The sequence below is a fragment of the Prionailurus bengalensis genome, chromosome B3, assembly GCF_016509475.1.
Source record: "Prionailurus bengalensis isolate Pbe53 chromosome B3, Fcat_Pben_1.1_paternal_pri, whole genome shotgun sequence".
Classification (NCBI taxonomy): Eukaryota; Metazoa; Chordata; class Mammalia; order Carnivora; family Felidae; genus Prionailurus; species Prionailurus bengalensis.
Window position 1 is genome coordinate 66043725 of NC_057355.1, and position 13806 is coordinate 66057530.

The following is a 13806-nucleotide window of genomic DNA, read 5'->3' on the forward strand; positions in this document are numbered from 1 at the left end:
CAGCCTGGGCCCCTTTCCTTGCCTGGAAGCACCCACTTTCCCCTGGAGCTCCGGGGAGTTGGAGCAGAACCGTGTTTTGAGGCTCCAAAGCGACGGGGGTGGGGGGTGGGTGGGGGAAGGGAACAGTTTTGAGCCCCTGAAAGGAAGAGGGGAGGTAAGGGGTGAGGGGTGGTTGTAGGGGAGAGCAGAGGCCAGCGAGCAGCAGGCGGGGACACAGCGCCCCGAGTGTGAGCAGTGGATGAGTCCCGGGTCTCGGCCCGGGAGTGAGGCTTCGAGAAGTGAGTTATTTCCTCTCTTTGCCGGGGTAGGCAGCCGAGCCCCCAGCAGCTAACCCGAAGGAAGTAACCGCTGGCCCAGCGGAGGGCGGGCGGGGAGTTGGGAGGTGTGTGTGTTGGGGGGGGGGGGGGTCCTGGGGCAGGCCCGCGCAGGCCACTTTTAGGTGCGATTCTTTTGCTAATTTGCACAATTTCAATATTAAAAGTACTTAAATCCGCTTTCAAAGGCTCTGCCTCACCATTCATCTTGAGTATTTCCTTCTTTAGTAAGGACGGGTTTTGCTGGGTGTGCTGTAAAAAGCTTTCTCTCTCCGAAGCTTTTTTTTTTTTTTTTTTTTTTTAATTTGGCCTGAGGTCGAAAGAGGGGACGGTTAAAGACTCAGGCGGAGAAGGAAGGCCTGGCCCTAGGAAAGCAGTCCTTCCAAATAGCTCAGTGAACACAGGGGGCAAAGATATTAGACGCCTCGGCTCAGGTTGAGTCAGATTCCTACCCCGTGGCCAATGAGGCAGAGATGATCAGTAATCACTTGGTTTTTCTGATGATTTCTTGATGTGTGGGTTTTGCCTGGCCACTTGCCTGTTTCTTCTGCCCAGCTCAATTCCCCCACCACCCCCCACTCAGGGCTTTGAGTCACAGAGCCCTAACTCCACACTCCAAACTTTTCTTTCAGATGATCCAAGCAATACAAGTACTAAGGTTTCATCTCTTGGAGTTAGAAAAGGTAAGCAGGGAATGACACTCCCTACTTTGATTTAGCCACTTCCCTCTCTCCGTTGAGTCAGGATGTCTTCTGCCAATATCCAGGCTGAGGCACTGAGCACCTGGAGGTTTTGAGCAACTTGTTACTATGTCCTTCCTTCAAACTGCTCCTCAACCCAAGGGCTCAGAGGATGGGTGAATTAGGACAGCTCTGCTGTGCGCCACTCACCCCCCCCCCTCCCCGCCCTGTCTTTTTCCCTAGGCATTCAGGATTATTTTGAAATGCAGCAAACCATTTGTGTTACTGGACATTCAGCCTGCTTGCGTCTCTATTAGCTTAGCTCACCCTCAGACCAGAGCGCGCATTAGGTACACGCAGGGGGAAATCATCCTCGCTGGGCTGTCTTCACATTGCTCTCCAGCGCAGTCACTTTCCCCTGGAAACATATGAAACTCTTAGCTTGTTGAATCGCAAATGCCAATGCTGTTCCCAGTTCCAGCGTTCTGACATTTTGATGTTATCATCAGATTGGATCCCCCCACCCCCCAACCCCACCTCCGGCCTCCCAGTCTGAACCCAGTTATTTCCAGTCTTGTTTCTACTCCCTTTATTGTAACTTGTTGCTCAGGGAAGTCTCCGGAGAATAATATCTGTTGCAACAATTGCTCTATTGTTTCCTCGCCTTCAAGTATTACACCCATTAATTAGAGTTAGTTTGGAAGAGCTTGCACTGTTGCTCTTTCCAAATGTAACCCTGCATCCTGATTTTTTTCCCTTTAAAAATGAAACAAAACAATAACAACAACAACATGAGCTGAACCTTCCACCATGACCCTCCCTTTAGGTCCACGAACTGTGTGATAACTTCTGCCATCGGTACATTAGCTGTTTGAAGGGGAAAATGCCCATCGACCTTGTCATTGATGAAAGGGACGGGAGCTCCAAGTCAGATCACGAAGAACTTTCAGGCTCCTCTACAAATCTCGCTGACCATGTAAGTCTGAGAGCCCTTTGGCATTCTTTTGAGACTACTGGGTATAGCATTTTTAAAAAAGTTGTTGTAACATTTAGCTAAGCTCAAACTTGGTTTTCTTGTTAAGGGATTGGGTCTCTTTGGGGGTCTTTTCTCCCTTTCTCACCACCTCTGCCACACCTTTCATCTTCCTTTGCCCTTTGCTGCCCCCCTTCCTTATTTATGTGGAGAACCAAAGAAACCAGGGAGTTGATAGAGTGATTTGTGCTCTTAATGTGTAAAGTTTCCTGGATTTGGTGACTTGAGTGTTAGCAAATTGTCTGTTTGATATGGTGACTGCTGCCTTTTCTGCTTCCCAACTCTGTGTAATCAGTGCGGCAGGGACCCAGAGGCAAGTCAGCTAGATGGACAGGGTAGGGGGAGAGAGCACTGAAGGACAAGAGACAATTGGGGAGGGAGGGCCAACTTCCCAGTCCCTCACAGAGATGACAATCCTGAGAATTATTGACAATCTTGCATTGCATTAGAAAGGAAAGAAGGAGTGAACACATTACAATTCTCTGAGCTTTTGCTCTGTAGAAATTTATTGTCAGTATATGGACTTATTGCCAAGTGCCTGAAGCATCTTTATAGTAAAAGACAGTAACTTTGATGAAACAGTTATTAACAATGTATTACAGAAAGCTGAAGGGAATTGCGATTGAGTAACCATAGGTTAGTGGTTGAATTTTAACACTTAAACAGTTGGTGAATGAAGACAGAGTATAGTAAGGAGTGACTGTGTATGTCAGTCTAGGAGGGGAGATTTCTTTCTATTCTCTGTTTTTAATCCTATTTTGGAACCAATCTAGGGAGCCTGATGCTTAAAAAAAAAAAAAAAAAAGGAAAAAAAAAAAGCATATGTAGTGAGACTGAAAATTTGAAAAAGAAGCAAAGGGAAGAAAGATTGCAGCTGGTAGGAAAGGCAAGAGTGGCGAGGTTAAAGAGTGGGTGTGAACAGCAGTTTATTTATAGGAACTCAAGCCTGGGGTGGGGGACAGGGTGTCTATAGATTATATTCAATTGAGCTTACAACCTAAGTGATATAGGCTATAGTCTAATAACTGGCTGGCTGAAATACTAATTTAGCATGTTGTGGAGTTAAACAGCTTTGAGGCTTGAAGGCAGTTTGTACCATTACCACAACTGTCCACCCCCCCTACCCCCACCCCATTCTTGGTTATTAAGAGGAATGGGTTGAGAGGCCTGGAGAATAAACCTTCTGTGAGATTCTTTACCTTTCCCCTACCTCCCCCCAAAAAGTTTTGAAAATATACAGGCATACATTTTAATTATTAGCCTTTGTACTGTATGGAAATCTAGCCTAAGAACAAAAGTTAAGAAAGAAAGAAAGAAAGAAAGAAAGAAAGAAAGAAAGAAAGAAAGAAAGAAAGAAAGAAGAAAGAAAAAGAAAACCTCAGTCCTGGTTGTCTAGTTCTGAGACAGAATAAATGCTATGGCATTGAAAGTTCCTGTGCCTGTCTTTACTCTTGGCTTTTCCCATCACAATGGGGGAACTTTGGGGGGCTCTTTTGTATTTGAGTATATTAACGAAAATCAAAAGGGTGCAGCAAGCAGCTACGGAAAGTTTACTTGCTGATATGTGGCATTATGACGTGTGGCTGTTGTCTATAAGGCGAGACACCACCTTAGAAATATTTGTTGTTGTCGTCATTTGTTTATTTTCATAGCTTCCTCTTTCTCAATTCATATGCATTCTGCAGTATTGGGGGAATGAGAAGGATGTAGTTACCTGATTTGTAGAATGAGAGGTTCACAGTTATCTGCAGCCCAAAAGGTTTCTCTCGTGACATTTCTGGGGGTCTCGACTACTTGATTCTCTAGAATAGCTTCTTGGCAACTGTTTTCGATGTATGGAACTAGAACATGCTGATGTTTACACAGAAGAGATAAGATAAACTAGGCTGTTTAGAGGATTGGCTGATCGACAGTGCCAGTTTATGAAACTATTGTAATATTTAAATTACACTCAAGTAGTCGGTGGTACCTAAGAGGATAGGGCTTTAATAATTTAACAATCATCATCTTTGGATAAAAGAGTCAACTGTAACATTTGTTGCTCCTCTTTCAGGCCCCCAATCAAATAAAGATGACAACTGATTTATTTTGAACCCACGAGGGCTTGCCACCTCATTGGGCATCATAATTTAAAGCCTTCTATTTCCTAGAGATCTGAACTATAACATTTTTACTTTAGCCCCCTGCTATTTGTTTTGAAAGGAAGCAATAATTTGTTCCACCAGCACACCGAGTGGGAAATGGCGAGGTTTGCTACCGACTGGAATTTTATGCGGGAGGTGAGAGAAAACCTTGGAGAGTTTTCACCATTTTTTTGATATTTTTGTGCCATAGGTATATTGATTGTATTCATTAGCAGGCATCCGCCTACAAAGTGAATTCTCTTAGTTTCTGCCTCTCCTGCCAGCGCGCTCTCCCTTAACCCCCCACCAGCAAGAAAAGGGAAAATACCGTAGAACTACTACCTGAAAAGTGGTATGAGGGGAACATTTTCAGCATGTAAATGTGTCCAATTTGAATCTCCAGGTTTATTTTTTCATTTGCTTTGATATGCATATTTAATACATTGCCCCAGGCTGGATCTCATTTGGTGCATGCTGGTGCAGGGGTGATGATGAGCCACTTCAGAAGGACTGAGACAGCGTGTTGTTTTCTCTGTTTTATCTGTTGGCCCACTATTCTGATCTACTGCGCTTCCTCATGGTTTTATTTGCACATGAAATGCCGAGAGCATTTCAACTTATTGGCTATGAATAATGACAGCTAAAAAAGAAGTGTAGTTTAATTTGTTGTGTGCCAAGGTTTCTCTTGTGGAGGTGACAGTTTGTGACAGCTGTTTGACACCCCAAAACACATACACCTCTATACTTATTAAGCGGTATCAAGCTGCATTGTGTGTGTGTGTGTGTGTGTGTGTGTGTGTGTGTGTGTGTTTAAGGAAGGATCGGGCAAGGAGAGAGAGAGTGAAAGAGAGAAAAGAAAGAATAAGTGTGTAATTCTGTGTAGTAGAAAGCAGAGGGACAAGCGTCAGGAACAAAATATTAGGTGCCAACCTAGACTTCTATTTTCTTATTAAAAAATTTGAAAATAAAACTGAATGAAAGTACTTGCTACAAATACCTTGAAAGCAAGTATTTTTGGCAGACTTTTAGGAATGGGTTTTATATACGATTCCACAGTGTATCAGGCTGTTGTCATGCTGATCTCACATTCTGTAATTTTATGTGAATAATCTGATGTAACGTTGATAAAAAGACAAGCATAATGTCTTAACCTTTTGTACATTACATCCGTTAAAGATACTGAATTCGTTCATTTATTATCGAGGCGTACATGATGGGCATAATGATAAAAGGAAATTTGGAATTAAACAGAAGATAAAATTTGCAACATTGGCTCCTGTTTTGTTGTTTTTAATAAATTCGTAATGAATGCTTGCGTTTTTATATTCTAGTATAGTTTATCTTATTTTCTTATTAAACGTAAGAGTAATTATTATAGGTAGGGAACAACTGTTACAGTATTCTTTGGAATAATGGGAAGAAGGAAATAAGATAGTGAAAGGAAATGGAACTCTATATTTCAGCTGCAATTCATGTTAAGTTTCCCAGGCATCCAAATTTATTATGTTTAAAATAAACATATCAAGAAACCAATTCTTTAAAAAAAAGACAAAACTTTTAACTTGAAAGCTGTTATGGAAAATTCATGCTTTTCCTGGTCTGTAGTGTTTCTAAATAATAGGTGATCTCCACATTTTCTACTTTACATAATTTTAGATCAAGTCTTTACATCCAGTGCAGGCTAATAAAATCTTTCTTTCTTTAAGTTTACATTGAAAGATATTACGTATCTTTAGACCAGCATTAGATAAATGAAACATGTCTGTTTGAAATACATTCTCTGGGCCAAGGTCCATTTGCCTGAAGTGCATATTATTATTCCTAATTAATGTTCATGAGGAACTACATTTTACTTATTTATTATTATTTGTTTAGGTGAATTAAGTATAGGGAAGAAAATACAACTGTAGCTGTTAACAATTAGTGACAGGTGCCTTAAAATTGACTGGCTCTGATAATATGATACATAAAAGAAAAACATTTTAATTTCTATGTTGAAAGCTGTAACTTAACTGAAGATATGCTGTTTTTTTTTTTCTTTTGCATCTCTGAATCTGTCAAGTTATTTTTTTCTGTGTATACAGTTCTTTTAAATGGGCTAAGTTAGAGGGGAGTCTCCCCAGAACCTTGTCCCTGACAGAATGCGGGCAAGTGTCCAGACGTAAATGCTATTAGTACCTGGAAATCTAGCAGGGATTAGGCGGTGAGGAAAGGGATAGGTTTAAGTGATTGGCCTATAGGATATCAAAGGGGAAATAATGGGATTTGATAATAATATTAATAATACAAATGATTTATTTTGTCAGATAGTTTCTTAAGTTCTAGTATAGGATTAGACCTTCCTGTGTGTTACCCGAGGCCTCTAGGGACCCATTCTGGAAAAGTTCTCCCTCCAAGTTCTGTCCACCAACTCACCATGGCTGGGGTCATGGGTTTTCTGTTGTTATTGTTGTATAGCTTCTGAAGGTTGATAGTTCCTATGTCAATTTCCATCAAAAATAATTATGTTATTTAAATCCCTTTGGTTGAGCAGCTGAAGTATGTTTTCAGTGTAACTGTGATGAGATGAAATCAAACAAAGGTGCCCTTGACAACCACTGACATTCACGATCAGATTAAAATTTGGATATTTTAAAAATTGATTTTGTATTTTTTTCAGACTGAATGCTTTATGGAATATTCCAACGCAATTCAAAATTATAGGAGACATGTTATAATATGATGGCATATCAACAAAATAAGAAATTTCTCTCTTTTCTAAAAGTTGATCCATTTGATGGAGGAATCCATTTTTTTTTTAATTTTTGGAATTTGTTTTTGGAATTTGCAAAGAGCACTTGCTACTACTTTGAGAGTTACTCACCTATTAATTCCCAAAGCTCAGTGGAGGGTGGAAGCAAGGAGCTGAGGGAAAGACCCCAGCTCTATTTACATTTTTAAAGAGTGAGTCCATGTTCTGAAAGCACGCGTGCTTCTCCTGAGTTCTTGTGTCAACTTTAGAATAATGAAGTTGAAATTCCAACATTTTTTCAAACCATACAATTAACATTTTAACTTCTGTAGGCTTGCATACCTGATGACAGGAGTCTTCATCTGATTTTAAAAAATAGTAATTTTTGCATAATGTTAATTAGGAGCTACAATATCATAAAGTCATAGGAAATATGTAACATATTAATTGTGTATACCGATGCAAGCATATCTTGCCTTTGTTGTTTAAACATATTGAGCCAAATTAGTTTTGCATGCTTCGTTTGCTGGTTAAAATGTCTTTATATATGTTTGCTCTTGCTTTCCACCTACAAGCGCATATTCTGAATTACTTTACCGTATTGTCCAAGTTCACGTATAATTTTCGGCTTGGTGTTATAGATCGTGTTTTAGTTGTATAGGTTCTAGAAAATCAAAAGCTTATTGTAAGTATTTTTTAATAATAGAAATAAGAAGTAGGAGTGACCTTAGGGATTATCTTGCCTAACTTCTTAATTTTAAAGAGATAAAGGAAACAAGTCCCAGGGAAATGAAGTGCATCACTTGCTTAAGGCCACATGATCAGTTAGAGGTGGCACCCTAGTGACTTAATTCGAATCTAATGCTTTCTCCCCTATACCACATCCATTGATTCATCTTCTCGTTTGCGGTCTAAGATGAGTTCCAGATTATTTTAGAAAGAATGTGTGTGTAGTATGGCTTCCCCCCCCCCCTCGAATCCTAATACATTTTACTTCCTCATTCAGTTTTGTATTTATTTAGAAACGCTCATACATTTTGTTCCATTCTTTTTGCAATGTGAGAATCATGAGCTTTGTGGAATCATTTAAACAGGGCAATCCTACCAATTCACCAGGACTGATTAAGTATTTTCCTATGGGCAGGTCCCCACAGAACTGCCATAATGGTGTAAAATGTTACAATTTCCACCATATCTGCAACTTCAACAAAAAAGGCGTACATATGTTTTGCTTCCTATGCCCGGAGACTCCTGTCCTCTCTGTGCTCTTTCCCAGATTTAGCAGAATTCAATGATGGTGCTAAATCATTTTTTTTTTTTTTAATTTCAAGGGAGAAAACACTGGCAGAATTGTGTTTTCTAGGGAAAGCTGTGTGTAAATGAGAAACAGAGGAGAGCAGCAGAGTGATCTCCTGTGGCCCCGCTACTACAAGCTCTCCCCATCTTGTCTCATGCTTTTATATTAATTACAACTTGCATTATCAGCTGTGAGTCTGTAGCCCAGCAAATAGAAAATACTGCCCCTGGAGACCTAGCTTCTTGTATCTATTTTCCATCTCCTTCTATTGTGCTCCACTCAGTATTCACTGCTTTTCTCCTGCTAACACTGCTCTTTAACGCAATTACGTAAGAGCAAGAAAAGTACCGTATTTGACTCCCAATTATTAAAGCCACTGGGAATAGAAACATGTTCAGTCCTTGCCCTCGGGTGTCTTCGTGATACTTTGGCTGAAGAACAGGACATACACAGTGGAATGCATATACCTGAGTGCTCACCCCCACGCATGCACTCAGAGAGCATTTCTCCTTCTTTTCCACATACATCATGTGTTTTACATGCTTTCGTATGCCACTTCGGTTTCAAGATTCACTAAACTTCTGCATATAATTTGGCAGAAAGCCAGGCAGTTTATTCTTGAAGGATGTAAACTTGGAAACTATCTAGGGAGGGAAAAAAAAAGAAGAAGAAAGAAGTTGTGATACAAACAAATATTTCAGTCTAAGGAAAAAAAAAAACACAGTGTTATGGGTAAAGGATTACACTTTATCTGTCCACATAGGTTGTAATTTTTTATGACCAGGAAGGTAGCAATTTTTTATGGACCAGATTATCAGTATTTGTCATGTTTGCCATTTCACACGCCTTGCCCCTCCCTGTCTCTTCTCTCAAGAGAAGTCCCCCTGGGTGATCGAGTCACCCTGGTGTAGCTGAATGTGAACAACTTTGTGGAGCTTCTCAGCCCTGAAGCCCTGGAGAGATACATCTGTTTTTCCTACTTCAACTTAAATGAATGCCAGGGTGGGTATTCCTTAGTTTTGATCAGACTCCCAAACGAGGTCATAATACTTGAGACATTCCATATGGAAACCCAACATCTTATGACACTTGTTGGGGACAGCATTTTTGAGGACGTGAAGGAGAAAAGAGAGAAAAAGACAGGGGCATGGCACGTGAAATGGTGAACATGAGCAAATTCTAGGAATGGGCTGAAAACCGGAGATCCAACTCCCTTGGAGGAGCCAGCTGCTTCTAAAGTAATGTTTGCTGATGTGGCTTATTTTTCACTCCTTAACTTTAGAAAACACCTCCTCCTCCTCAGAAAACCACTGGAAGAAGTATACTAAATTGTAAATTAATGAGGTCTGTCTTTAAAAACTCAGCACAGGTTTGACTGATAAGGACAAACCAGTATTTTCAGTTGCTGGAAGTCCTTCTGAGCAGTTAGTTCAAACCACTCTAGTGCCCAGACAGAACAACTTGCTCCAGCTTCGTTTGAATGATGATATAATCGTTGTCGGATGACATTTACCTTAAAACATAGTTGAGATGTTAGTGGCTAATTATTGCAATTTTCATGAGGGGTGAGGAGCTTTTCTAGCAGCCTGCTTAATAAAAAGACTGCAGTGCATAAAATTAACATCACTTGCTGTATACACTGAAAAGTTTAGCCTAGGTGAATGTGTTACAGTTATTTCTGAAAGAAGGCTCTCACCAGTGTGGTTGTAGGACTAAACCAATGCCACGCCATTGTTTCCTAACCTCCCCCCCCCCCCCCCCCCGTGCAATTCTTCTAGCTCTTTATCTGATTACCATCCAGCAAACAGCTGACTCGAAGAGGCTGCAAAGCTTGAAGAGCCCCTGTATTCTCTTTGCCTTTAGCTGGAAACTGTTGGAGTGGTTTCTAACTCTGATAAAAAGAGAAGTCACAGGCATGACTTTGTCTTAGTACAGGCAGCACAGAACCTTGATTTTCAGTTCTTTCTACTCAACTTTGTTCCCTAATCTACTTTCTAAAACTTATCTTCAGAGATCTAAACCTGTGCTGTATTTATAATCACAAAATTTCTGCTTGGGGTTTCCACTTGGAATCAGTTGCTTGCCTGATGGCATTCCCAGTAGCCTTGTTTTGATACAGATATTACTGATCTATAGAGCTTTGGGTCATTTCGTCATCTTTCACAGATGCCAACTATTAATTTGCACTCAGTTTATAGCAGACCTGTAGAGGGGAAGAGAATGGTTTTTTGTTGTTGTTCCAAATAAGAATAGTCCCCATTTTGTCTCCCCATGGCTTCTTGATTTTATTTTAATACAACTTTATATTCTATATACACATTACAGAGTTGATGTAGAAGAAAGTGATAGACTAATTTCTTTTCTTCTGGATAAACTATATATAATGACAACATGGCAAGGTTGTTTTCAGATGGTCAAGATGTTTGCTTGTTGCCTATAGGCATGTCGGTCTGTCTAAATCCTTATTTACCAATTCTTGTAAGAAGAAATCGTGCACTTTGAGAGATTGATTTTTTTGTTTTATTTTGCCCCCAAAGAATCTCCCTGCCCCCCACCCCCATAAGAATTTGCTTGCCAGGAGATCTTTGGTCTTAGTTGAAGTCATCACATGCAGGTGACAAGTGTACAGTCTGGCCTTAAGGCTGGTCTGTTTCATGTGCTGTTCCTCCTCTCCGTTTCTGCCAGAGGAAATTCCATCTCTTGCCTGCCTTCATGTGGTGCTGATAAAGTCCTTCCTGTACATTAGAATTCCTGTTTTCCTTTAAGCAACAGCAGGGGATTGGGAATGATCAGGAAAGGGGAGGAGGAACAGGAGAAGAATACACTCGGCAAAGTAGCATGAGCTATAATTTCTCAGTGTGCCTTGCATGTCCCTTGAAACAAGTCATGCTTCCAGGAAAAAAGCACTGCCCTGTGAATTTTAAGCTTCTATGGAGCTCACGTGAAAGTTCTGTCCAGTTTATCACTCGGCTAGCAGTTCATAGTTGTTTCATTCTGTTCATTAGTATCACTGTATCTGTTGGTTGTGTAATCAGTTGATAATGTTCAGAGTTCATTCAGGTTGGTGTAGGGCAATGCATCTGAAAGATGCAAAGAGCTGCCCCATATGTTCTTGGATCTGTGGGGGTTTTTTGTTTTTGTTTTTATTTTTGTTTTTAAGGGAGTCGTGAGTTTTGTAGATGTTCTGGAATTTAGTATCCAAGAGTATTGGGCCTCTTTCTTGGAAGAGTGTGTCCCAATTAAGGCAGCAAGAGTAAAAATGACTTCTAAATTTTTAAAAACCTTTTTTTCCCTAACTTTAAAAATTAACTTTATTGAGGTATAATTTGCGTATCATAAAATGCACCCCTTTTATGTGTCTGTTTCCATTAGTTTAAACACATGTAGACACAGATGTAACCATCACCTCATCAAGATGCTAGAGCATCTTTTCTTCTTTTTGGTACCCATCGCTGAAAAGACAACATACTATAGTGTGGGGTCTGTATATGCCTAGGTCCACAAATACTAATATGTACACATTTTTGTCTTTCTCTGCACCTTTCCTATTGGTTCCTCATTTATGGCTGAAATGGTAACTGTGGGAACATTTCTTGGCATCCTGACATCAGAATCCTGCATCTTGGCGAGATCACGACGATGCAACGTCCACCCACTCAGCAGGCACCCCGGGGCCCTCCAGTGGGGGCCACGCTTCCCAGAGTGGAGACAACAGCAGTGAGCAAGGTAAAAGGTCAAGCATTTCCCTTGTGCAAAGTAGACATAACCGAACTAGCTTCAGTATTTTATGATATCACTACTACCTCCCTGTAAGTAGGAGAGTGGCAGGTTAGAGAGCTGCTATATTAGTATTTCCTCTCAACTTACATTACTTTAAAAAAAAATCAAAGTGAACTGTCTCATCTTTAAGTAGACATTACAAAAACAATTGAGTAGTTCTGCCAATTCTTTTGCGGATTTGGTTATCTACACTTTAACTTCGGTGTGTGAGTAAATAGAATGACCTGGCTTATTCTGTTACTGAGTAAATAGAATGACCAGGTTATTTTGTTTGTCATATCACCATTAGGAGTTCTCTGTAATCAAGCAGTGATGCCTCTAAAGTACATAAAATGCCCAAATCTGTGCTCATGAGCTCTCAGAGAACGGTGTGGCTTCTATATGGAAGTTTATCTTGGGAAGATGGATTTTGAAATTCTTAGCCTATTTGTCCCCATTTTCATTCAGCTGACATGGTGACTTTTGTCAGAAATCCTCAAGATTAGAATAATCGCAGGACAAGGGGGGGGCATCAACTGCAGATGACAAGGAAGCCTAGTGTACTCTAGAATAAATTTTACCATGGAAAACTCACCTACTGCACAGAGAGCAATTATACATTGGTAGGGATGAGTCTTCTGTAGCAAAAATGATAATTGAAAGGAAGATGCGTTATTGAATGTGGGCCAGGAAAGTGTATAGATTTTACTTTTTAATATTTTACGTTAGATAGTGTCTGATCTCCTAGGTCTATTTCATCTCTATTATGACTGTGTTTATGGCCACAATATTTAAGCATTAGACAGTCTTCCAGGTGGAGGACAGTTTAACAGCTTGAGCTGTAGTCTTATATGCCATTTAAAAGAGGGTGGTTGATGTAGGGTGAGTGCCTTCACTCCTCCAGGTTTCTGGCCACAGATTTTGGATGACTAGTATTCTAGAAGAGTGTAGAAACATCGTTTCTCCTAGGATGCCATTAACTGTGACTAGGTCCAAATTAGAATCTAGGTTTAACAAATTTGAAACTGATACAGAAATGAACACTACGAGATGGTAAATTGCGGAAGAACTTGCGAATTGTATTTATTTAGGCTTATATACTGTCTTTATGAGACCAGTTAGATTGCACCTAAGAAAACCAAACCGGAAGGCATTTTGGAGATGGCACGAACATAAATTCTGTGGATCTGCAGTGCGATGCCTTAATTGTGGTTCCATATCCTGGTGATGGACTTCTCGGCAGGGTTAAAGCTGGAAAGCTTTGAATGACTCCCACCTTTCCCCACCACCCCAAACTGCTATCACACAAAGGGTGAAATGTATCTATTAATAAAAACAAAACGCCCTAAACATTGTGCAGAAGAGGGGGGAAAGAGAAGCAGACTTAATGGTCTAATGAGGCTATCTTCCAAAGACTTGTTGTGTGTGAGGCTCGCTTTGACCTTTCACTTTGCTCAGGAGCCCAGCGCTTCATTTTTCACATTCTTGCAATTACGTTAACGCTTCAAGCATTTCTGACTCCAAGTCAGCTAGCAACACCAGGCATAACTCAACACTGTGAGTTTTTCTCCTCTCTGTAGATTCATTAACAGGTCACGAAGGTCCCAACTGAAATTTAAAACTGACTGGTTCTGTTGGGTTGGTTGAGTTATGGCAAGGGAGATAGCAGGAAAGGACCAGAGAGAAGGGGAGGGGGAGAGAGAAGACCCTGGGGTTTGGAGCTGGGAACAGTTGCAGCAGCAAGCAAGGCATGGAGTTTTATCATTTCGGTTAGTTTGTTTTGTTGTTGTTTTTGGTCAGAAAAGAGAAGAGTTCTGAGACTGACACACTGAGTAAAAGCGATACACACAAACCTCTATGTTGTGGGTA

The 13806-nt window shown here is 40.5% G+C and overlaps 1 protein-coding gene across 10 annotated transcripts in view; it reads left to right on the plus strand.

Moving 5' to 3' along the window:
• Positions 1–13806, plus strand: part of MEIS2 (Meis homeobox 2) — a 209477-nt gene that overhangs the window by 4284 nt on the left and 191387 nt on the right. For all 10 annotated transcript variants that reach the window (XM_043555698.1, XM_043555700.1, XM_043555702.1 and 7 more), the window contains 3 exons: positions 947–997; positions 1821–1970; positions 11790–11904. In XM_043555698.1, coding sequence (XP_043411633.1) covers positions 947–997; positions 1821–1970; positions 11790–11904 — 316 coding nt within the window. The remainder of the gene's footprint in view (positions 1–946; positions 998–1820; positions 1971–11789; positions 11905–13806) is intronic.